The following is a 27,936-nucleotide window of genomic DNA, read 5'->3' on the forward strand; positions in this document are numbered from 1 at the left end:
TTTTCGTAAATATAAGCTCCCAGAAGAATGTTATATATGAATGTTGATCTTGAATATACACAGATTAAAATTAGCGTAAATATTAGTTTGTATCTGCAATGCTGTCTTCATAATTGATCAATAATCTTTGGTATTTCAGGAATGAGTTGGGAAAATAACGTCTTCGAAAATGGCTTGTATATTCGTATACACCAACTCTCAGAAGAGTTATGGACATTAATGTTGATCTTGAATATAGAGAGACTAAAATGAGTGTAAATAAAAGTTTGTAGCTACCATAGCTTCATCGCAATTAATTATCAAACTTTAGTATTAGATAGTTTGGAAAAGAACGTTTTCGAAAATGGCCTGTATTTTCGTAAGTAATTGCTTCCAGAAGAATGTTGAAGATGAATGTTGATCTAAAATATATAGAGATTAAAATAAAGATTGATATTCATATAAAATACTTTTAGCCTTTTTCTGGGAATTTGATGAAAATAAACATTTTTGTTTTTCAAATGTATTCAATGCATCTAGCTAGTTCTCTAGTCTCTAAGGATCATGTACGAAGCAACAATAGAATCATGGGTGCTATAGGGTCCATAGTTGTTATCCATCTCCGTAATGAAGTAATATTTATGGTTACATTCATCAGTTAAGATTTCTACTATTTGCAAATGAAAACTGCTATTAAAGAATGCTTTTCACTTTCTGCAGAACTTGAGGTCATCAATTATACATTAAAGGCATGTTGCTATCAGCTCCACCTAAAATAATAATAATTGTATCGATGATTGTGACTACTTACTTCATGAGTATTAACAATTAATGCATTCTTATATGAAGACACTGTAAAAGATTTAAAGAATTATCCCTACTTAGCTCCAGTTTCTGATGTATGTTTTCTGAAGACAAAGAACTTTAGTGATCAATGGTTGTTGACATGTTCCACTAGTACTTGCCCAATGTGAAATGTGAAGTTCAGAGAAAGGTTTTCCATCCCAGGAAATAGAAGAAGGAAGCAATGGAGCATGTTGTTCATTAAGTTTGCATTCAGAACAATGTAGAATAAAGAGGAAATCCAATAAATAGCTTTACATTTTACTTGCGACAGCAACTGTCAGTATGAAAGCTGTAACAATAACAGTTTGCTCACTCACACGTACGTAAAATTCAAAAATTCAAATTTCAACCAATCAGGAACAACCGATGCTAGGAGCTCAGATGCCTCCTCGCACTCTTAGTCTCCTAGTGCAAATCCCAATTTACTGGCATTTTCGATAATCATTTTTTCAGGGGGGGACTTACGTTTTGATTCGTGAAAATTTCCAACTTGTTAAATCTTAATAACTTTCTTATTAATTGACCAAAACTAACGTATTTTATAGCAAATGAAAGCGAAACAATTATGCTTTAAAACTTTAAATTAAATTTTTCTAATATATCAGAATATAACCATTTATATAACTATTTTTTCAATTTGCTGCAATACCTTCACGTTTTTTAAATTAATCGATTACCACTCGTGATAATTAAACAATCGAATACGAAAATTAAAAACAAAAATCCAACCTTTCCAATGAGCTAACTGCCGGCATTGTGGTATGGTCAGTACATCTACTATAAGTTATCAAAATCAAGCATCTATTTACTCAAATTGTATATTTGATGCAATATGAATGAATAATGATGCTCTTTGAATGTCGGTCGGCCGATCTCTGCTATAATCAATCATTGTAGTAAATATATTATGTATTATGAGAACGGTACCTTTATATAAATAATTACAAAACTGCATAAAAATCAGATAAAAAAAAACCAATAATATGCATTATCATTATATTTATATCATTATCTTTAATTTTATGTTAAATGTATAACACACAAACATCATAGCTAGGTCAATAATCAAGAGCTATCTATTTGATATTATATACAAACAATCATATGTAATAATCAAATATATTATTTTTAAAGTTTAACAACTAATTTCATAATTTCCATGTTTTTTTCTCTGCTTTCTTCATTAAATAACAAATGCACATTTTTTCAATAAACAGATCACGGATATCAAAAGTTACTTGCTTATTTTTTCTTCTTATTATATTTATCAATTACACTTAATCAATAATATATAATTAAAAAGATCACATTTCTTTGTTAAAAAATTATTAACAATTTGTTCAATTTAGAACTCAAGAACGTATCACTATTCATCTCCTATTATTCTGTTTGTATGGATCAAAACTTAGTGCTTTCGTTTCATAAAAAGGTGTTTAAGGCATCCTACGCAATCATGAAATGCAACAAAATTTACGTAATTTTCGTGTAATTAAGAAAAAACGTGAAAACTCTTCGGATCTCAACGAAACAGCTATTTTTAAGAAAATCCTATTCACTTTTTTCTGATTTCTCGTAGACTCCACTACTGCAGTGTGGGTCGCGTAAAATATTTGGGTGGTCGCATAAAGTTAATGACGTTCAATCTTGGTTGTTTTTCTACACATATCCATTCTTCAGGGGATCCTAGAAACATTTTATGTCAAAAAGTTTGAGAATCACTGGTATAAATAATAATAAGTTAATAATAAAAACGCGAACCCTTTTTTTTCGGGGGGGGGGAGGTTGACGGGGGGCGGCTCGTATCTCGCGCAACCAAAGTCAAATTATAAATCATATTGTTAGCTTTCATAGAGCGAAATAATGCAGAAACAATGTTAGCGGAGTGAGAATTGACAGATCATTAATAATCGCGGCAGAAATGCCTCTACATGTACCGAAAAGCTCGCCGCCGCCCCTCGCCGTAGGCCACAGATTCGGCACTTCTCTCTCTCTAATACATATTTTTTATTCGCCACTGCCCTGTGCCACCCCATATTAGAAAATGCACTTACGATCGTCTTTATCGGTGCTAGGGCAAGGCTTAATTATTATCATCGATAAATTAATACGGCGCGCCGCCTCCGTCAGGATTATAAAAAAACTTACCCCGTTTTACTGCCGACCCCAAATTACATAAAATCTCCGAACTAAAAGCGAAACTTAAATTGCATCAACCACATAAAAGTATTACTTTCTTAGTCTAATCCATATTAAGGCTGTATTTAATATCTTAAAAAAAGTTACAAAGTAAGAAAAAGCTTGTATTTACGTCCATTATGGATTAATCAAACTATGCTTCAAATATTTACTTTCCAATATTGTAATTTTACTTATAGCTTAAATTGAAAATACAGTTCAAATATAAAATATTTGAGTTAATGAAATATACTACTACTTAAATACTACTACTGAAATATCACACTACCTCAAATAAGTGAACTCACAGTTCATAGCAATACTTATGCTACTTCTATTACAGCTCGATTTACGAACATTCCAACTTATGACAACAATAAAATAATTTTCTTCAAATATTTCATTTTCATCCTTCCTAGCATAATCGAGAATGTTCGTTTATAGCTCATTTTAATTTAATTACATAAAAAAGTGAAGGTAAATATGAAAGTGTAAAAATGAAATTTAACAACAGATTTGTTGTTAGCTATAAAAAGTATATTTATTTGATTTTAAAAAAACTAAGTGAAATGATAGTAGATGTTAGCTATTATTTGGAGTTTTCCATTTCTGTATTCTGCGAGTTCTGTGAGTAAAGGGAAATTATCTTTCATTATAAAACAAACTGGACGTTTGGGAATTTCAGTTTAGCCATGGAAAAGTTGGATCCTGATGGCGGAAAAATAGCGCAAAAGAAAATGTAAATAAAAATAAACGAAACCCGTCTGTGTATAAGGACACCGTGTGTGTATGTACAGGAAACTCTGTATGTGTATTAGCTTTAGCTATAAAATGTGGAGTGGCTCGGGTGTCTCGTTAACGACTATTCACTTTCTAGGGCAAAGGGAAACTTATAAGTAATGGCATGTCAACGTGCATGCAGCCATTGTAAGAATAACCGCTTTGGAAAATTTCAACGGGAATCACTTACGCAGTAACTTTACCTCCATCGACATTCCACCATTTTCGATAACATTTCCTTCCGGTTTCTACACGAACTCTCCGCTCACAATATCTCCCAAAATACATCACTAATTAACCACTAACGATGAACCTAACAATATGCGTACGTAACAACATATTCTGTCCACTAATTAGAAGCGTAGACACAACAAGAAATTTCTGGACATATTTAATTAGCGAAATTACGTTTAATTACATGCATAACGTTATTATGCATTCCAAATCCAAAGTATATACTTATCATTATTATAAATAATCCGTATTTATTATGTAAAAACTATCCAACATTGTTTAAATTACTTCTTATTTTTATAAAAATTGTATAAAAAAAATAATCGATGAAATTTGATAGCTATTTTTTTTATTCCCGGGAAACGGGAATTTTAAAATGTTATTCCCGCAATTATAAAAAAAGTTAAATTTAGAAGTAAATAAGAAAACTAAATTTTTGACTTTGTCAAAAAGGATTATTTTATAATTAATAGACACGTTTAATTAATATGTATTAATTTGAATTTATTCATTTCTACAAAAAAAAAAACATAATTGAATATAGATTTATATAAAGTATGAAACGAATCTTTACAAAATATTGAATTACAATGTTTTGTATAAAAATATAATGGAAGCAGTTCCAATTAATTCCTTTTACCCATCTCCTCTGAATGAGACATCTTATATCACTGAATCTCCAAACCTATTTTTATTGGAGACATTACAAATTTATGTTGGAGCAAATAAAAAAAAATATATATTTTATATAATGCTATTCTCATACCGGGATTCCCATTATATAATTTTTGCTCCTCTCGTTTGTGCGTTTTCCTTTCTTTCTTATTTTTCTTATTTTTTTCTTGTGTGAGTGTGTATGCAAAGATCTCTCCTCCGTTTTATTTTCAGTCTTCCGTGGTTTCTATAAGAATCACGGCGGCGGCTGCGTTTGCGGCGACCCGATGTGCAGTTCGGTTGAATGGTAAAGTTGGGGGGCGGCGCGCTGCCGTCACAGACACGCTCGGAATAAAGATGGCATTTTATTTAATGAGCCTCGGGGACCACAATTAAAAGCAAAAATTATTATTTAACGGCTATTTCTTCTCTACGTTCGTTTTTCTACTTCATTCTTTCCTTTTTACTTCTTTCTTACAATTTATTTTGTAAGTTTGATTTTTAATAGTGCACACACACTACATCCAATAAGAGACACACATTAAAAAAAACTTGTTTTATTTTGTTGCCTTTTTCAAACAATTTATTACATTTTAATATATATTTTAATTTTTAGATGTATACAACTATCCCTCGTTTTACACGGTACTTACTTTACATGTTTTTGCTTTTACACGGTTTAAAAAAATAAATATTGAAAATCTGATACTATTCATTTTTATGCATACTTTACGATTTGGACGGTTTTATATTCACAATTTCAAATTACACGTTTTTCACAGGAACCGTATAAATCTGTAATTGGATTTGAAAATTTCTAACATCTTTTTTGCATTTAATTTATTTCCTTCATTTTCTCAAAATTACAACTTAAATTAAAACTATGCAATTTCCATAAAAAATATTTACATGAAATTAGTAAAAGTCTACCAAAAATTTCTATTAAATTAATTAATGTAGGTGACACAAGTAACATAATCCACATAAATGACAAAAACAAAAAGAAAATTAATACAAAAACCCAATGATTTCCTTTATCATGGATTATGGATTACTATAAATTTTTCTTTTTGCTATTATTACATAGTCGGGATGAACAATTGAACCGAGGGATGATTTTATACATATTTTTTATATATAATCCCCAATCATTGTTGTATGTCTGTAAAAACATGCAGTATTTGTTATTGCTTGCTTTTTAATTTAATTTCGAATTGATCGGATGTTCATAAAAAAAATATGAAATTAATCCTTGTCTACAATTTTTTTATTATACATTTTTAATAATTTTTAAAATGAAGATTTTTAAAGTTACATAAATATTATTGTAATACAAAACATAGTTGATTAAAATGTTTAATTTATTTTAAGCTTTAATCAAATCTTACATAAACATCTTTAGGTATGATATGTAAACTTAAAAATAAGATTTAAATCTTGGATGAAAAAGTTTACAATATAATTATTAAAGTTAAGCAATCAATACGTGAATAATATCGATAAAATATGATAAACTTATTCTTTTCTTTGGGAATTTATCAAATGGACGGTAGAGTGAGGGGGTGGAAACGGAAGATGGAGAGAGCGTTCTTCTGGATCGAAGATTTGCCTCTTGTAACGGCTGATCCGTTCATTATTTAAGTGCCACATTAAATCACACTATAATTGTATCCAATTCCATGTCTTATCCGATTCCCTCGTTTTCGCTATCCGCAATATGCGACGATAAAATTGATTGAATAATATATATATATATATACGTTTATTTATGAAACATCTAATCTCGTACGTGCGTTTTTCCATTCACACATTATATCATCATTACGATTACGCTTATCACCCGAACAATAATAATATATAATTAAATTGCGTGCAAAATTATTGTTCAAAATATTTTTTTTCACAATGTAATTTTAGTATAGAAAAGTTAATTTTTATATTTGTTTCGAAATACATAATAATTGTATTCCCAATTAAATCCTATATAATTAAAAATAACATTTCCTGTTCCCTGTTTGTCGAAACCATTGTTAACACCAGTCTTCTCTCCTTCATTTTCCAAAATCTGGATCCTTCTCCAGAAATCATCTCCGAATTCCATTCACTTATGTCCTCCACGGTTATTCGAACTCCCCCAAATATCAAAATAACACCCTACAACTACTCCCTTCCACCCTTCATCCTTTGATTATTAAAAAAGAAACTACAACTCTATATATATTTTTTTCCCCTTATTCTTCTGTTGTTCATTGTATTATTATTATTATAATACTGATATTATTTCATAATAAAGTTTATGTTCCCGGGCGGAAAGACCTCGGTCGTTAGCCCTTTGGCCAGCCTATTGAGTTTTTATTTATAATTTGTTTAATGAATAAACTGACGATTTTTTCTCTTCGTTTGTACGATAGCTTTGGCCATATAAATTTTTATTATTATAATTTATGTCCTATTTTACCATTGTAATTTTATATATTATAAAAAATGACGGAAAGACCTCGGTCNATTCCGCCTTTGGCCAGCCTATTAATATATATATTTTTTATTTTATGTTAGAATTTATTTATTTATGTTCCCGGGCGGAAAGACCTCTGTCCTTTGGCCAGCCTATTAATATTTTTTTTTAATGTATTTTAAAATTTATTTATGTATAAATTGTACTTTTTTTTCTCTTCTTCTTATGTATCGATGTTTGGCCAATAAATTATTATTATTAATTAATTGTATTCCTTTTTACCATTGTAATTTTTTATATACTTATAAAAAATATTGTTTCAGTTGATAAGTTTTTTGTTCTGGTCCAGTGGGATAATAGTTCTCAATAATAATCTCCATTGGGACAATATATGCCATATACGATGTCTGTTGGGACATAATAACACAATAAATAATAAAAACATATATTAAATTCCCAAAATATTATTTTTAATAATTTAAATTAATTGTATCGAATTGTATCAAATATTGAATCCAATATTTCAATGTACATTAGAAAAATATTGGTCGGTTACGTGATTCGTTTACAAAATCAAAATTAGGTAAATATAAAATGACAGGCTCTAATTAATTAAACAGAAGCTTACACATGATACATTCTAAATAACAATGTAGTGCCACAAACGAAGTTAATTATACAAAATCTATTGATGCGCATTGAGTGACGTGACTGGATATGAAGCAGTACCATGAACGACATCATCAGTCCACTACCACTGCCATTTGCATCGCAAAAGCGAGCATCAAATCTTTTTGTCTAGTTGACTATTATCAAGTACTACACGATTTGATGGCACTCCGAATTGTTGCACGCCTGTTAGAAGTGTCGTATACATCTCTTTGAACGCATCTCGTTTTACCCCGTTTGCAGCAATGATAATAATAATAATAACGACTGCTGACGGTGTGCGTTTGCGTCGGGAATGTATGTATGTATGCATATGAACCAGGAAATGAAAATCTTCAAAGCACCGGAAGCTCACGCGTTCGGTATTTTTCAGTGTGCGCGTTTAGCATAATTGAATTGAATCGGCATAGCAAAATGCTTTCTGAAAAATATATTTAAAAAACTAGAACTCAAAGCACAATGTATGAAATATTGTTGCATTACGATGATTAACATTCAACGAAGTGCGCCCTCCCACGCCCTGCAAAATGCAATTGGTTTGTTGCACGAGGTTGGCGTGAGATCCTATTTGTGTCTGTACGAGTGCTGACGGTATCATTCTCGTAACGGTATTGGTTTACGGCTTCTTAAAAAAGTAAAGTGGAACTGATGAGAGTCTGGAGAAAATTGGATACGAATTTACATTAAGATTACATACCTAAGTAGTCAAAGGGTCGTAAATAGAAAGAGCACAACGTAAAAATATAAAATATTATAACTGAGTATAACATAGTATAAAACTGTATAAAACTAAAAAGTAGTAAGGATAAAGATAATTCGTTACTCGTACAAAGGCTTAGCCAGATTGACAGGTCTATTAAAGTCCTTTGGCTTCTGAAGCCCAGAAAAACCACGCATGCTTTAAAAATGCTTTTGCGGACGGAGATTTTTCAAGGTCTCATTTCTTGCAAAACTGCTGTATATTATTATGTTGTGGCGTATTTCCGTAATACACTAACGAATATATCGCCGATCTTTCGCAAAGAGGTATATAGTTATTTCGGTGTGACTTTAATTTGATTATTATTATATTGAATAACTCAATTGTTAAACGAAAATCATTTATACACTGGAAATATATATTTATATAAAGAGGAAAATATTATATATAACATACAACAATTTTCATTTGTATCTTTTATTGTAAATCAATAGAAATTTATATATACGTTCACAAGTTATAAATTGGGAAATTATAATTTAAATAGGGGGTCTGTATTATATATGGATTGTAAATGAAAGGTCGAGCGTCATTCACTATTACTAATAATTAGCTGTTTGATGCAGGAACAAAATATATTTCAATTAAATGTGTTAGCAAATATGTCGATGCAAATTGAATATGGTACATATTGATTACAAATTTTTGTTTCAATATAAATTAATAAAAAATGCAAGGATTGTTAATGAATCATTACACGATTAAATGTAACCCATTTTATACATGACGAGATTATATAATTAGTCCATTCTTATACTCTCCCAATAGTCCATCTTGCTACATTTATTTTTTAAGTAAACGACCGAACACCTTACGAACTAACTTCTTCTTAGGTCTCTTAGGATCGATTGTTTTAGGGTCCATCATCTTAGGGACAGTCATCTTAGGAGCAGTCATCTTAGATTCCATCATCTTAGGGTCTGTCAATATGGGGTCTTCATCCATCATAGATAAGTCAGTAACGAAGTATTCTGTAAAACCAACAAAAAAATAGTCTAATCTAGTAATATTTTGATGGAATTACTACCTTTTACTTCAACAACTTCATTGAAAGTAACTCCTTTCTTCGGGCGATAGATAGCTACGTCCTCATAAATACTTAGATGCTCGCGTTTCTTGCTTTCTTCAGATGATTTCTTAGTTTTCAGACATGAGGCCTTTTTAACTTTATTAGAAGATTTACCTTCCCACTCTTTTACAGATTCGTAATGGTGACACATAGGTCTATAGATAGTCGACTTACCAAAGGCAGTTGCTTCATATTGAGTACATTTAGTATCTTCATATTTTAAAGTACTATAATCACTTTCGACAACAGTATTTAATCTTTTGATATCAGATGTATCTAATATATTAGCTTGAATGACCTGGATGTAAGAATTGTCCACACAACGTTTTGATGCAGGAAGAAGATCATATTCATTTTCAGGTACAGATTTTGTTGGATCATTAACCGATCGAATTCCAGTAGGCAAAGTATCATAAAGATTTTCAACCAATGTTTTTGCATTTTCAGCATCTTCATTCAGTTTCTTAGGTAAAACCTCATAAATATTTTTCACTAAATTATTAACTCCATCTGGAGTCATGTCTTCAATTATTTTAAGGTCAAAAAACCCAATCGACAGTCGCTTAGTTTCATTCACTGATGCTGCTTCGTCTTTATCTTTTGTAATAATGGCTTCAAAAACTGTACTCTCAGTATCACCTAATATTTCAATATTGCTATCTGAAGCTTCTGGAAAAACATCGTAAATACTTCTAATGAATGCATCAAGTTCATCTATGCCATTAGAAGGCATAGTCTGTAAATTAGTATAAGCATAAATTTCGTTAGTTGTCGAAATATCCTCATCCAAAATTCCTGTAAGAAGACAAGTGGTTGGTGCTTCAACTTTGGTACTACCAGGGTTGTTTATATTCACTGGAGCATCTAAGAAGTCAATCAGTAAATCACAATCGGATTCCTCATAGGAAACTTCTGAATTAGTTTTATCATTCAAAACATTATTATCATTTTGTAATGGTTTTTCTGGGTTACTTTCAGATTCTTTAATTTGTGATGACGTTGAGTTTGTTTCAACATTTGAAGACGCGGATCGATCTTGTGCATTTGAGTTTCCTGCATCTAAATGAAGTTCAAGAGGTAGTAAAGTGTTCGAACTGGTTTCGGGTACAGAATAATTGGAATCGCTTCCAACCGGAAGTTCAACATCTAAGTTCAGTTGGATCGGTTCGATTCCCGAGGGTGAATTGTTGGAGATATTTTGAATATTATTAGAAACATCAGCCGACATCACTTCAGCCTCGGAACTACATTGAACGTAATTTAATCTTAGTATTACTATGTTTATGTTTTATATTTACCCATTTGTTTGGTCTTCAGTAAAACTTTGTTTTGTGTCTAAACTTTGTGTTTCCTTCGACATTTCTTTGGATTTTCCGCAAAGAGTTCTTTTCACTAACAAATTCACTTGAATTATGGACAATTCATTAAATGTTCCTAACTTCTATACCACTTCCATTTTTTCTTTGTCATCGTTGATTCATTTCACAACAGGTGAGTAATTATGTGTCTTTTTCTAATCAACTTGAATACACTTTATAAATTTTAACAAAAAATGACCAATTAGTTGATTTAAGAACAAAGTCTAAATATTCTTCTTCACTCTCAAATATAGTGATTAATGAGAATTAATCAAAACAAATCCATATCTCTTTATCATAATTATTTAGTTTTTTTTGCTCTTCACTCGCAGATTGTAAATAACAATAATCAAATTGATTAACGAGAATTAATTAAATCAAATGGTGGCCTTGGCGGCCGATAAACATTTGGAGTTGTTCTTGGAAATTTTTTATTGTTTGTAATGTGGGATATATTTCTGCTGCACCCTGTATCAACAAATTAATGAGAAAAACTTAATAATTAATATTTTTAATTATTCCTCAATAATAGTCAAATTTATAATAACATTTAGCTGTTCAAGATGATTTTGGTATTATTAGAGTCGGCTATTAGCTGTAAGTCGTTTCACCCTAATTTCAGCGAAAATAAATATTCTGAACTCTTGTTGACAAAAATTTCAATAATACTGTGTTTGTTACAAGCTTAGCGTATTATTTTCAGTGATCATTAATTCACGGCATCGGACGAAACAGGGTTAAAAAGCATCCACCAAAAGGGTTATCAAGATAACGCCAGTATTCGGTGATTCGGCAGCCTCCTCCCCCGTCTTATTAGAATGAATGATGGATGCGTGGTTAGAGCTACGGTTGGGACCTTGGATCAGGCTTGGAGGCTCGATAAAGAATAAACAAATCGATAGCCGATAATCTTTATCACTTGCTTTCAGTCACATACGAGCCGATAAGATCGCCAGTTGTAATCCGAGTGTCGAAATGTAAGGTTTAAAAGCGAGATGGCAAATTATCGGAAGGAACCGCCGGATGGAGGATGGGGCTGGATTATTGTTATTGGTGTGGCCCTCACCAACGTAAGTACCTCCACTTCTTTCAGTGCGTATTTCTCTTATTCTTTCTTTTTTTTTGTTCCCTTTCTCTATTTTTCCTGCTGTGCGTTTTTTTGTGCCCGTTTCTCTTTCACACTATTCCGTTCCATAAAATTTCATTGTCCTTCTCCAATGACGGTACAAAAGGCCGACTAAAAGAAATTTGCAGCATTAACAGCATCAGAACATGTAAAAGGAAATTCTCGCAGTATTCATTATTTTCATCTAGTTCTTTGTGTATATATTTTTCTTCTAAATATATACTATATATGTATGTGCACTATTTCCATTAAAATCACTCTTAATTATAATGAAACAAAACATAATACCTTCAAAAGAAACATATTCTTTAATTAATTTATCAAAATATTACAGAAAGACATATGGTCAATAACCCTTTGCAGCAGTTTTATTTTATTTTTGTTATTGTATTAAGTTTTCTTTTTGTAATTTATTGTTGCATTAACTATTATTATTATTACTTTACAATTATTAAACAAATAATTCTCCATTACTCTCGCGGTATTTCGTAACATCGTTACTCGCGTGGCGTCTGAGAAACGTTAGTAATTAATTGATTAGATTGAGGAACAAAATAAAAGATATTGCTTTCATGTTTATTTCGTTTATTTCTAATAAGACAGAAAAACCTATAGTCAATAGCCTTTTGTTACAGTTGATAATTTTTATTTATTTATATGTAACTGTTATAATAAATATTAAAAAAAAAATAATAAGAAAAAATACAATTACACAAATAATTATAGATAAAAAAAATGTGAAATAATAAAAACATTACCTTACATGCATTTTTGTGTAAAGGATAAGGCGGATATATCCGCGATTTATCCGCAATGTGTTATTTTTTTTAAATTTCTAAAAACAGCTAGAAATATTATTGATCAGGAAAAATCTGTTACATTAATTTTTTAAAGTGTTCATAAAATTTTTCTATTCGTACTTTTTTTTTTCAAAACATATCTATATTATGTACTAAGTGTATGTTATTAATTTAACATTTTAAGAGAAATAAATTGAAGTGTGTAATGATTCTCGTATTAAAGATACACTTAAAGCAAAGCCATCGTTCATTTTTGATGGTCGCTAGTAACATCGTCGCTCCCCTTCCTCATCAGGGGACACACTGTAAACAGTTTATGGTTGATTAAAAATCCAGTAAAGCAGAGTGCTTAGTCCGAAAACGATCCGGCGGAAGGACGAGAATAGGGTCGAGGGGTTGGAATGTCTGTCGCCACAGGTTTCAACGAGCCACGGAGGGTGGGATGAGTACTGAAGGGCGGACGTAGGTGGGGAGGTAGGGGTCGTCGGTATGAGAGATGGATGCATGTCGCTTGCAATTTTCTACAACCCACAGGTGGTGGATTTATCTGCTATTTACCATTTCAATAAAGTCATGTCTCCGAGCTTTACCTGCACGCATGAGTAAGTGAGCTGCATAATATTTACATAACGATCGGTTCAAATTAAATACGGTGCATACTTGATTATTTTCATTTCCCCCTTCGAATTCATTTATATATTTTCAACATAACTTTTTTTTTTCTTCTTCAACCCTTGATTTGCTTTCCCATCCAATTTCACCGGATGGATTACATTTGATTCCGATTGCTACCCTAAAAAATTGATTTAACTTTGAAACACCTCTTTCTTATATAATTATATATATTTACATAATTACAAATATACAAATAGTTATGTAATAATTATTAAATAATATTAATTTATTGCATGCAAAAACACAAAAACCGCTTTCTTTCACCCAGAAAATTTACATGAAATTTAGTATAAATAAAGATTTTAGAATGAAAAAATAAATAAATAATTTTTAACTTTTGCAAAATTGATTATTTTGTTCTATTATTGATTTTCCATGTTGTAGTAAATTTTATAAAAAAAGTTGTTGACTGTTATAAAAACATATAAATAAATAAAATAAAATTACTTGTATTAAATTCGCTTGAATTTGTCGTCTGTATAGATAAATAAATAAGAGTTAATGTACTTTAAAAGAAAGTACTATTAAAAGTAAAATTACGAGTAAAAACTATCAAGTCTCTTAAGCTTAAATGAAGTGGAACTGTTTATTTCCTAGAGATAATTAAATATATTCCGACTGTAATTTATGTAATATTCAGCTCTGACCATAAAATAAATTTTTCATGAACTCAAAGTGCATTTGGATTTCCGCATTGAATTATTTACAGCTTCAAGTCTCGTCTTCTCTCTTATTTCTGGATAATATACATACATATTTATATTATATAAGTATATATTTATATGTATTACAGTATATAACAGTTTATTCTAATTTTAAAGCTTGCCTTCAAATGCAAGTTTTTTCCATAAAGTTTTAATTACACTTATCCTGCGATTTGAACGGTAGATAGGATTCTGAGTGTAAAACCGTGTAAATCGAAAAGTATGCAAAAAACGCATAAGTATGTTATTTTCAACATTTATTTCTAATTTTTTTTATACCGTGTTAAAGCGAAAACGACTAAAAAATGTAAAACGAGTGATAGGTTATGTTCAACATTTATTTTTTTTAACCTTGTTAAAACGTGTAAAACAATGGTTAAGTGTTTATATAAAATATTCAAAGTTCTATCCGAAAACCGAAACCGAATAGATTTATTTTTAACTGTTACTATATTTGTAGTAAATTTCTTAAAAGGATCAACTCCTTACAGTCTGTACATTGTTTTCAGAGGCTTTCATTGATGGTTGAGTCTATAAAACTTGAAGAGCTGAAAAAGAAGTTTGAGAATATGTTGAGATAATAGAAAATTAGAAATGTTTCTTTCAATGCGATCGTTGACAAAGAAGGGATTAAAGGGAAGCTCAACAATAACATAATAGGCTCGTTTAAATGCCGGGAGCAAAGATGCACCCACTCCTTGGTAAATCGGGCACGACGGATGAACGAGATCCGATCCTTAGGGTTTGTAGCCTTGAGTGCTGAGGTCGAAGGACCTCTTACAACTAAACACTCAAAGACCGAACGGTTCTCGACTTCTATAAGAATATTTATCGTATATTACAATGCATGCTCTACTCAATACACAAACACATTCGCATATCTCCTAAGGGCTTCAATAAAACTATTTCAACCTATCGGATAATATCGCCCACACGGATACAACAGACTCGTACTTGAGTAATGGTTCCACCATCATACATTATAATTACATAAAAACTTACAAAAATTACATGATTTTAACCCTTTGCGGTTGCCTTTAGGGTGCATTGAACTAAGATTTGATGACTACGCCACCACAGTGTCCTTACATGCAATTTTGCGTAAGCGAAGTCTCCCGTGTAAAGGATAATTCGGATATATTTCGCCGCTTAAAATTTCTAAATTAAATACCTTACTTTATGCAACTTTTAATGACAGTATTTTGTATTGTAGTTGTGACAGTGTTTGAAGATCATTTGCGTAAATTACCATTATTCTATATTTGTATTCATTCCAAAACTTAAATAAATACATCTTACAATTACTGGGATTTGAATACATACAATACAAGTAAAATTGTATATATATCAAATATAAATTGTTTTATATTGAATTGAAAGAAAAGTTGGCCGCAGATCACGTTTCTTTAGGTAGTTGGTAGCTTCGATTACGCAAAGCGTTATTTTCAATAAAATATTATGAAAAGTTTCAGCGTTCCGAACATTATGCAGGAAAGTCTCTTTTCCAACTGGAATTATGATTTATTTGAAAAATTCAGCGTTTCCTCGGATTCCAATATATACATATATAGTTATGAGTGTGTGCATGTACGGATTCAATGTGCAGAGTAAAAATTGCAAGGCTAAGAGGATTACTTCCGGTGGAAACGTTAATGAATTCAGGTGCTCAGAGTTCATAAAAAGAACGCACCTCCGCTTCGGAAGCAACAGTTCCTCACTCGACAATTCATTAAAGCCTTTTGCACCAAAGTGTGACAGACTAGTAAAGAACACTCAAAAAGTAAACCAACAAAAAGCATGGATGGGAATATTCATCTCACTTACTTGTGTTTCTTCCCACGAGTTGTAAACATATAATTGTTCCACAAAAAACCTTTTAATAAATGCTTTTAAGCTGATCCACTTTCAATTGATATTTCTTTATTGTAGCTGTTTTTGTTAATTAGCAAACATTTGTGCAAAAGAATTAATCTTTATTTGCGTTTAAATTACTTTCGGCGCGAGAATACGGAAAGACTTTGACGGCGGAGCCGTTCAGTAGAATCAATAAATCCCTTTTTGATCCTGGACTATTTCAGACATCTCTGTAATTCCCAACATCACAGAACAATCTTTGTACCAACTTTAATTTCAAAATCACATTTAAAACAATTCGATAATTGAAACAATTGCATACTTTATTTCTTTTTAATTATTACATATAATTAATTTACAGACTTTAATACTAATAACAATAATTACATTACTTTTAATTAACGAACTATATAATTAATAAAAAATATTTAACTGCGTGACGTTGAAGTCTATATTGAATTTTCTTTAGGTATATCCTTGACGTGTAAACATCGTAAATCGAGTACCTATAAAATGACGAGCAACAGATTCTCATATTCAGGAAAATGTGAAATTTTACGACTTAATGTAAAGCATTATTTCAAAAGGACGCAAAGCGAGGTCACGGTTTATATCAGCTGTATTTACACAATTTATCTTCAGCTTTATCCAAATTGTTACAAAATATCATGAATAGAAAAAACTAATCCAGTTTCGCTAAAATAAAATTGCAAATTTTGTAAAATCAATTAACAAATATTAAAAAATATAATAAAAAATCAAATTTTTAGAATAAAAAACAATTTAAAAAATTTAGAAAAAAAAAATTATGTAAGATTTTTTGATATTTAAAATTAAAAAAAAATGTGATTATTTTTATTTACTTTAATGTTTCAATTTATACAAGAAAAATGAAACTTCATAAGATATATTGATTTTTTTTTCAAATTTAATAAAATTAAAGAGAAAAATTTAAATATGTAAATTATCATTGTATTTCGTATTCCTTTGTCCTGTGTAGTCCAGTTTCTTCGTGCATTTTTAATAAATTTTATAGAAAAAAATTATAAACTTTTAATGATATAGTAAAAGCAGTGATTTTATTTTGTAGATGGTGAATCAATCTTTGGTGTCACTATTTGGTTTGCTGTTTGGAGAGGAAATAGAAGCTATGGGTCATGGAACTATGGGGGTTGCACTAGTTATGAACATATGTAGTATGGTGACGAATTTCTCGGGAATAGTGACGGGGCCTTTACTGAAGAATTACAGTCCCAGGCTTGTGACATTTATCGGAGTGCTGCTCACATCGACTGGATTGATTTTATCCAGCTTCGCCACGAATCTCGCACATTTAATAATAACTTACAGCCTCTTCACTGGTAATCTAATTTTACTTTACGCTTTTCTACCCAGAACTTAAAAAAAAAGAACGAACGAATTGGGGGGAAAGATATACGAAAGAGCTGGAGCGGCGGCGGAGGCGACGGCTGAAAGCGTTAATATGAAATATTTTTCACTAAATAGCCTTTGTCATGATGACGGCATGAATCATCGCAATTCTTCGCGGAATGCCAAATGAGACAAGAAAGTGAATATATATGACTATGAGGCGCGCTTCGCCGCCTCCTTCCATTTGGAAAAAAATTATAAATTACTCGCGATTAACAACCAGAACGATGATTTATCATCGAAACCTTCGCCGCCCCCGTCGATACAAATTTATGTAGTCTTTATTTGTGAAATGCTTTTTTTAAGTTGTTGACTATTTTCTAGGTTTGGGCTTTGGGTTGATCATGCCGGCGACCTTCCTGGCTGTGAAAACATACTTCGATAAAAAAAGGAGTCAAGCTGTCGGCCTATCCATGGCTGGGACAGGAATTGGACAGATGCTGATGCCACAGCTCGTCCGATACCTTCTGGACGAGTATGGTTACAAAGGTGCTACCTTTATCCTAGGCGCACTATCCTTGCACGGGCTGGTCGGATCACTTCTATTCCAAGTAAATACAATGCAATAAGAAACGAAAAATAAACAAGCACATGCACATTCTTTCCCTGTGTGCGGATTTGTTTCCCTTTGAGATATTCACGTTGAATACTGATAAGCCACTTACCAATTCTTCACACGACTTGCACAATAAGTTCAAAATTACCTCTGCGTATTACCGGAACTTAACAATTGAATTTTTTTTTCAACATTACAATTTTATTATTTTTTAGATCTATTTTATTTATATATTTATTCAATTTAAAATATTATTATAGGAAACTATGTTAGTAGTAATTTGAATATGAAGGTATTAATAATTCATATTTTGTCATTTGCGTGTTTCGCTAATGTTTATATTAATGAAATCTGAATGAATGATGTATTATGATTTGTGTTTCGATGTAATACGGTATTTCGTATGAATAAGTTATATATGTACATACAGAAGCATATTTGGATATATGGAGTGAGGTGAAATAGAGGATATATCCGTAATACTTTAAGTGAATTGTGCAGATGATATCTAAAAGCGGACTCAAATGAACACAATAAATAGCTTAAAATTACGAAAATTAGTATGTTAATCCTTTGGCTCAGCGCGTAGCGTTTCAAGTCCCCACAGGTTAATATACAATCATAGATCGCGTGGTCGGGGTTATAAACGAAGCTTTACTGCTAACAAAGTACACATTGTAGAGGATTACATCCACTTGTCTTTCGTTTTGCACAAGTTACAAGAATATAATTAATTAAATTTCAACCCCGTACCTTGACGCGCGTTTTCACGAAGTTTGTGTAGATTTTTTTGCTGTTACGTTTTATTCTATTTCGACGATTTCCGAAAATTAGATGCCAAACACACGATTCTTATCCCCGAGAGGCCCTGAGGCGTCTCGCGCCGCAGAATGCTTCAGAATAATTCGATCCGAAAAAAAAGGGGAAGTTGTCCTCCTCCATACAGATTTGCTTCGTGTCTTTGTTACATTCATTTCCGGTTTCATCAAATCGATGTTTTCTTTCCATGCCATTACTGATTAACGCCTTTGATTCCAGCCTGTCCAGTGGCATGAGAAGAAGGTGGAAGTTGATGAAACAACAAGTTTGCTGTCCGCCGCTCCAAGTATTGCTAAAAAACCAGACTCCGTCGTCGAAGTTCCCAGCAAAAGCAAGAGTCAATTGGAAAACGCAGGTTTGTACATAACACGTCTCCCATCTCCCCACGCCCTTAGCTTTTATTGTATACAAAAATTGGAAGCTTCTGCGTTTTTATGTTTCATCCAGAAAATTCTGTAATACCATAAAAATATTTGATACACTTCCTCGATTCGGATGCAACACATGCCGGGAAATTAACTCGATTATAAGAAAATCTATGAAATATGTGTAATCCGTTCCTCCGACGCGATGAGATGATTAAAGATAAAAGTATGCAAATCTCGTAAAGCTGGATTAAATGTTGTTGCGCCCCGGAAGGACAGGAAGCGAATATATATAAAAAAAACACAACAAGAAGAAGGAAAGGAAACAAAGTGCCTCGTGCTGAAAAATGACAAAAAAGGAAAGGAAAGAAACGAGGGAATAGACGGGCAGGAGTAAGCCCGAAATTATATTAGTTCATAAAATATGCAGATTCGCGCGACTAGTAACGAAATTACTGAGTTTCATTCTTATCAAACTTATAGAAATATTACCATACAAATTGACTGATTAGCATAAATTGCGGACGCCTAGGAATATTATATAATTAACGTGAGGTTTCGTTTTCGATGCTTGTGCAATGACACAAAAATGTATTAGGGCCAAACGAACTGCATACGCGCTGCTCCGAATCATCCGTTCGATATTGCATAAGAGCGTCGTGATTCGGTTATGAACAAATTTAGTTTACCCGAGCAACTTTTTAATTAAATCCACTACAATTCGTAATGAAACTAACGAAATATAATCTAGTACTGTTGATTTATATTACTCATTATGACATCAAAGGATACCGAAACCAGTTCATATCTAATTAACAAAGTTTTAAAGCATTTATTTTGAAAACTCTAATAATCAGTTCTTAAAAATATAATATTTTTAAAGCATACGAAATATTCAAATTTAGAACAGAAAGACCTATGGTCAATAGCCTTTTGCAGGCATTTAACTTAATTTTTGTAACGTAGTAACAAAAATAGTAAATAAAACTGTATAATAATAAACTTATTATTATTCAAAATGAATTAGTAGTAAATTTATTATTGAAAATTTGAGTCAATTTTTAGAAATTTTAAGTAATTTTTAGTAGAAATAAAAAAATAAGAAATATTGTTGATACTTTTTGAAATATTTTAAATTAGTTCAAAATTAATTAAAATTACATTAATTACAAAAGAATATAGACAATTTAAAAAAAAGAAATATTGCTTGATGTCGTATAAAATCGTCATATGGTGTTTTGTGAATATATTCGAATATATATAATAAATAGTTAAATACGCTAGCAAGAAAAGTACGTGGCTACTAGGGAAGCCTCTTCATACAATGCCTCAATCCCTTAATTAAATATTGTTTTTGATGTATATAAAATATTATACTTGAGTAAACAATTCAATTATTACATTTATATAAATATTGATAAGAAAATGAATTTTGTATGAAGAATGTTACGAAGTTCCAAAAAACTCATCAATAAACTTAGAGCAGAGTTTATCGCACCTGACCTTTATACAACCACGAGACGTTTCCTGCTCTAATAATTACTTATTTATAACGTGGAGCAACGTAATTACATTTTCAGCAATTATCAAGAAAGAAACGAGATAAGCGCATGATTACTGCTGATAATAAAATCGTCGAATGTGCTAACAATTATTTTGCTACAATTACGTAATTCGAATTATTTCTCTTTTTTTTATTTATTATTTTTCTTCGATGTCGATGCGGTCGGTTGGCATTTGAGATTAAAATGAAATTAATCCGTTAAGAAATATTGAATTACCAAATAGGACCGAATCCAATTACGGCCCATCTTATTCTTAAACGCATTAGCATTGTATTAAGTCATTTTGAGGAACGCCGCCCTCAGAAAACTTCCCTTCAATCCGCTCCGCTCCGGAGGGCGCAAAAACTTCCACTTACATTCCGATGAATTATAACCGAAAAAAGGAACGGAAAAATGAAGGAATACTTTGGATGGAACGGGCGGCGGCGAAAGATTGTACGGAATAATAATAATAATCACCATTATGGAATAGGAAGAAATAGTCAATGCGGAAAGTAGAGGCGGTGACTTAATTTAATTTTTATTTTTTTTTATCCATGTTCAATATAATTAAACAATTGTCTTAATATTACATTGATATAAATTAAAAACAAAACTACTATACGGAACTACTACTTCGGCACATTTACGTCAATTAGTTCAATCATTTCAACTTACTACTTACTTACGGAACGTCCACGTCACGTCACATTTTTATTTATTTCATTAACTCAAATCCAGTAATATATATTTTTACTTAAATTCATAAGAACATATAGCATATCCTAGGAATTATTTCATATCTATTTCTTTACTTGGGTCTGAGAATAATGTTGTACGTATAATTGAAAGTACGTTAAAAAAATGTACGTTAGGTAAACATTGAAAATATTTGTAGTGTTTTTTTTTATTTGAAGTGTATTTGATTCTCACGTTTCGGGTTTAGCTCACACACACCGGTGAGTGAGTGAATTTCAGTTCGGGTAATTGGATTTAATTCGAAAACTTTGTGCAGCAGAATGTTATAAACTGAGAAGGTCCTGCTCGGGTTTGATGTGCCGTCGGCCTAATTATGTTTAGGTCAGACAGCAATCTCGCGAAGAAGAGGAAAAGTTACGCAAAAAAAAAAATATATATATAGAACAAGAGAGTAACTCGAAAGTTCAGTTGTTTGTACATAATTTGCAGCGCAAAAACGGGACACCGCAGTTCTCCCAATTAGCTAGCTGATTTATCGCATCCTAGGACCAATATCCATTTCCTAATTAATAGTATTAATCCGTCCGGAGGGACGCAGCCTAGACTATCTCCATTCAACGAAATGCATCCAGATTTTGGGGTTTGCTATGGTCATCCCGTTTCATAGCAAAGCGTTAATTAGGAAATAACAAAATTAATTTGGACGGATGGGTATTTTCGCGAATGCCTATTAGTTTTGCCAGACCGGAACGATCCGGATTGTGAAAATTTTCCATCGGTCATCAAAACGTATGATGAGTTGATAATTAGAAATGAAAAAAAAAATCGGAATTTTTGTTACTAATTAATTACGAACTAAATGATAAACATATTTGCTAATTCGTGATTAAGTATCGAATCATTCATCCCCTTTTACAGAGATTGGCTATGACTTTGGTTTTGTAGAACCATTTACAAAGAGCCCTTTGAACTTCCATACCGTTTATTACTATCACCAATATATTTAGTAATTGTCAATTCCCATTCATAATTAACATGGACTGATTAATGAATAGAATCAGTATTCAATTGAAATAATTAATTTTGTAATCGATACAGTGATTACTTGATTTTCACAAATATTATTTACATATTTAATAGCAATTACAGCAAAAAACAGAAATTAATTAATTTTGTTAAAACATAATTTTGTTTCATATTCAATTTGATTTCTATTCATTTCATTTTATGTAATTTAATATTTTATCCTTTATTTGAAAGCTCAATAAGTCCTTTTTAATATCCTTTTTATAATTCCATTAATTAAAAAAAAGTAAATTTTATTGTATTTATAAAAAACAATTACATCTTATATTTTAATTGAGTAACCAATTATTAAAATTTCTTAAAATTCGGTTATGTCTTTAATTTCATTTTTTTAATTTTATATGTAGGTGTTATAAAATTAAATAAATATTAAATAAGTATTATTATGTTTATTTAATAAATTATATAATATTGAAACATTTTATTTTAAGTGTCACTAATTGGATTGTTAACAATTAATTGGTTCGAAACTCATTAAAATTTTATTAAAACAACCATGAATTAAAATTGTCAGACGATCATTCGAAGCGCAATTTATGTTGAAATGAATTTCATGAATGTTTCAATTAATTTAATAATCGAATTAAAAACAAAACAAACTTATTTAATAAATAAAAATTCTTCTGCAATATTTTTGTTTATAAGTAATTATTTTTATTTATGATTATTTTCTGATATATATTTTTTAAGATTAGATGAAAATATTTTTTTTTTAATTGCTTCTGTAATCAAATATTTTCAGAGATAATTAATTATTTTGTTTATTTTTTGCAGAAATAAGCACTTGTGTAAGGATTTGGAAGAAGATATGTCAGATTCTAGATTTAGATTTGCTGCTGGATGGTGTGTTCATCAATATAATCATTGGTTTAGCCGTGGTGTATACAGCTAGTATATCCTTCAGCATGCTGTTCCCTTTCTACCTGCAGGAAGCAAGAGGCTTGAGTAGGTCAGAGACGGCGCTAAGCATGTCCCTATTATCGGCTGCGGACATCGTGGCCCGCCTCAGCATTCCCTACTTGGCGTCCAAATGTGGGATGGGAAACCGAATGACATTCCTGGTTGGAGGCTTGATGCTGGCCATTTGCAGATCACGTAAGATCAGGCTCGAACGCACTGAAAGAATTATTTAATAGCCATAAACAGCACACGCAATCTGCTTTCTTTGTGGCACGCACTTAGCCATTTCCTCTTTCGCTCTCAATCTGCAAAAATATTCACAAAAGACTGTCCATTTGTGTGTCGTGTGCCCTTGTTCCATCATCCATTATCCTCCAATTGAGCCTCAACAGGCACTCATTCAATTTATATTTAGGTACGTGCGTCACAGCATCCATCCACCTTTTCATCCTTGCGAGCTAGATTCATCCTATATTAAATGAAATTACTTATTAAAGATGACACAGCCGCAATATTGCGTTGCGGAATTGTAGAAGAATACGCTTTGAATCTTCTACGTGCTCGCAACTGCTTGAGAAGTATTATAATTTTGTGTTGCAGATTTCACGCAAGAATTCGTCGTCGTGCGTGTTTTCCTTAAAATATTTCAGTCCTTAAATAAAAAAGACAAAAAAAGAGTACAACGCATACATAAGGATAGTACATTGAATTAATCTTAAATGAAATTTGAAGTATTGCTTCTTATTATTCTCTCAACGGAGTTCGGGGCGTTACCAAAATAACCATTTGCATGTAATTACGACAGTTCGTTTCCGGTTCCGGTTTCGTTCGATTCGATATTGCATCCTACACATTTCCGTCATTCGATTTATTCAGTTACAAAATACGAAACATTACCAGAAAACTATCCTAGTTACATTCTTTATGAGTCTACATCGGAATCCCTACAAATTGTTCACCATGTTCTTAATGTTTACTCCATCTTCTAATAATGTATTTTCTTTAAGAATTACACTCATAGGTATACCTGTATATTTGTATCTGGATGATCAATCTTCTGAGAGCCTCTTGTACTGAATTCCAATATAACCATGTACCACGTTCTTAATTTTAATTATTACGCATGTCGTATTTCCGATTTGAATTCGAATTCGGTTTCGATACTCCATTGGGATTCTAATCCTAATTATTGTTCAAATACGATGCATATGTGCCACGAGGAATATCATCGGAGTTCTGCTGAAAAATAAACGTTATTGCCTAAAGTGCACTGAAGTAGTTTCATTAATCCACCATTAATTACATTGTATAACTACATCAGATATTGACCTATAATCTATCATTTTCATCCATAAACCACTACCTAAAGTGATTTCACTGAAAAAGTATACCAAGTGTATACTTTCCACTCTACTTCAATTAGTGACAGTAATACAAGCTTAATAAACAACGCTTTTATCCTTATGCATTTAAGAGAGTTTCCCGTCTCTATTTTTTAAGCGTCTTTGCTCTCTGATACTATTATTTCACAAGGAGTATATTTTAAAAGAATCTAATTTACATGCTTTGTGCTTTTTTCTTTCTTCTTTCCACCAAGGATTTGCATACTACCTAATAATTGAATTTCGCATGTTGCCTTTAGTATTTAATTGGAAATACGCGTGTATTACAAACCCAGCGAGTTTAGTTTATCGATCAAAGCTTTTGAAGGTAGTCTTACGGTTTTACCAATAGGAAATAGAGCGTTTGATTTCCTATAGTTTTGATCCTAATTTAAAATATTCCTTGATTTAATATGTCAGAATTATATTAACTATAAAGGACGTTTATAGCTTCAAACGATTAATCAAAGTTACAATTTTGGGTGTATAAACGTAACATTCAACATAGTAGTTTCATTCGATTATTGGTTAATACTGAAACGTTAATTTAGCTAAAATTTAGTTTAATTTGATTTACATTTTTTTTAATTTGTAATAAAATGAAAATTTTGCTTAAACAATTTATTTTTTTGTACCTATTTCTAATTGAAAACCATAATTTTTGTATTTCTGTATTGTTAATTTCTATATCCTTGTATACTATTATCCTTGCATATCGATTGGGAATAAATAAGCGCTTTGCTTTTGGCGTGGTGCGTTTGCGTTTGTGTGTATGCGCTTTAGTATCATAATTTATCTTTATAATTACTTAAAACTGGATGAATTCCGTTTCTGCTGGAATACCGCATTTTGCCGTGGTAACAGAAGGCGGTCGCGCGAATAATTTCAGCTGTTTTCTCCTCTCTGAATGGGGATATAAATATGATTCATAATATATATACATTATTATTTTTTTCTTCAATTTTCTCTCTCTTTCTCTCTTATACTTTCTACATTCTGTTCAACTCTATCTCTCTTTCTCTGTCGCCCTGCGGATCCATCTCCTCCACGGGTCTTGCGCCAGTTGTGGCGATGCAGACCACCTTGGAAACTGTCCTAGTTGCATCTGTCATCTGCGGTTACGTCCGGGCAGCAACCGTCATCAACCAAAACCTGACCGTTTCGGAATACTGCACCAATGAGAAGAAGTTGCCAGCAGCTTTAGGCCTCAACATGGTTGCAAAAGGGATCTTCGTCCTTACGGTCGGTCAGCTTTTCGGTAAGTGGAATGGGACACAATCCGTTACGCAATTATACTTAATCTGTATTAAACATTACATTAATAATGATATAAATAATTAATCTTAAAAATAACAAAACATTAATTTCTAATTATTGAATACATATACATTTTTTTGAACAACTTTTGTTAACATATCTGCACCATTTACATATTTTTAATTTTTATTATTCATACAGTTTCTCTCTAATTATTTTTTTATTTATTCATAGAAAAAAAATCAAAATTTAATATTAATTTAAGTGCGCTTTTTTTACATACTTTTCGATTTACACAGTTTTACTTTAAAAAAGTTACAATTTCGATTTACACGCTTTTCTCAGGAACATTTCTATTTATTGAAATATTTATTAAGTTATTATTTGAAGTATACATAAATTGCAGTTTTATTAATTACTGGTTTTTTAAAATATATTGTTTATGGTTACAGGCTTCATCAGGGATTATACTAATAGTTATAGTATATGTATACATGTACAGAGCAGTTGCATGATAGTCGTGATGGTGATCTGGGCTGTCGAGATGATGGTGAAGAGAAGCCGATTAGATGTTTAGCAATTTATGGTCTGTGCAACAATAAAATTGTAATGTCCGCGGGTGATTGGTTTTAATTTTATGGTTTAATAGAATCCTTGCGGAGCCGTAGCAGTTGGAGCCACTACCACCGCCGCCACCCCCGACTCCAAAACCATCCAGGCCTTGCTGGCGTATCGCTCGAGAAAAGAGGGGACGGCGTGTACATTATTTATCCGCGGAATAAGAGTGCAAATCGGATTTATTAGGTTGTTGAAAACAAACGCTAATTGTGTTTACTGCTCAAGGGTTGTATATGTATATATCCGTCCAGATTGGAGGAGAACCCCGATACGCGAGATGCATGCCTAAGTAGGCAGGCCAGGCCAGGCCGTTTTCATTTGCAATACATCTCGCAATTTTTCCTCCGCTAATTCCCAAGTTTGTATTCCCAAAAGAAGTGTTCCTCCTTTACAAGATTAGAGAAGCCGCGTGGACACTCCGGCGTCTGCAGCCATTTCCCACTGACTCGTAAATTACATCCATGGCCCACCCAGTACCCAATAAGGAAGGAGACACCCGCACATACAAAACACATGCCATTTGCAAATAAATTATATTACACAATCACCAGAGTGGATCTTAATACCGTTCCCTTTCTGACCCTTCGCCCTCCCTTTTCTTCCTCTAGTTCATCCTTCTTATTTCTATTTCATTCGCTTTGTGATCTAGTCAACAAGTATCTCAAACAAGACAAGAGGCGACCAATGCAAACCAAACCTAACCAGACAAGGCAAAGCAAGACCAGACCACTGATGAAGTAACATTGCCGTCGAGGTTAATTCCGGGATGGAGCGCGTTTCTTTTTAATTAAACTGAAATAATAGTAATAGCGTATAATTTCCTTTCGTCGAGTAGTTTTGTTGATAAGTAAAATGCGGGACGTGGCCTGCGATTTACCATTTCGTATGCATGCAGTGTATTTTCCATGTATAATCAGCATTTATTTTCCCCTCGGTTTTATCAAAATGAACGGTAATTGAATGCCGCCCGAACCACCCTTCGCGCTGCGCTGTGCGGCGCCTCGCACAACGTACGTACGTGTCCCTCTATTTTTCCTTCCCTCTTTATTTGTCTTCAATTAAAGAAAAAAATGTATGTAACCGAAAATTTATATCCAATTTACAAAGAAATTACTCCTGTCTTTATTACCAGAAACGAGCA

At 31.9% G+C, this 27,936-nt stretch overlaps 1 protein-coding gene across 1 annotated transcript; it reads left to right on the top strand.

Moving 5' to 3' along the window:
* Positions 1-11,924: 11,924 nt before the first annotated feature.
* Positions 11,925-27,342, top strand: LOC108559794 (monocarboxylate transporter 12). The gene is made up of 8 exons (XM_017917147.1): positions 11,925-12,049; positions 17,229-17,499; positions 17,894-18,120; positions 19,164-19,299; positions 23,413-23,733; positions 25,984-26,178; positions 26,630-26,763; positions 26,827-27,342. Exons 1-7 carry the CDS (start codon positions 11,975-11,977, stop codon positions 26,752-26,754), a joined length of 1,350 nt encoding a protein of 449 aa, XP_017772636.1. The 5' UTR covers positions 11,925-11,974; the 3' UTR covers positions 26,755-26,763; positions 26,827-27,342.
* The last annotated feature ends 594 nt before the right edge of the window (positions 27,343-27,936 follow it).

Source organism: Nicrophorus vespilloides, unplaced genomic scaffold (genome assembly GCF_001412225.1).
Source record: "Nicrophorus vespilloides isolate i.1.1-1 unplaced genomic scaffold, Nicve_v1.0, whole genome shotgun sequence".
Taxonomy (NCBI): Eukaryota; Metazoa; Arthropoda; class Insecta; order Coleoptera; family Silphidae; genus Nicrophorus; species Nicrophorus vespilloides.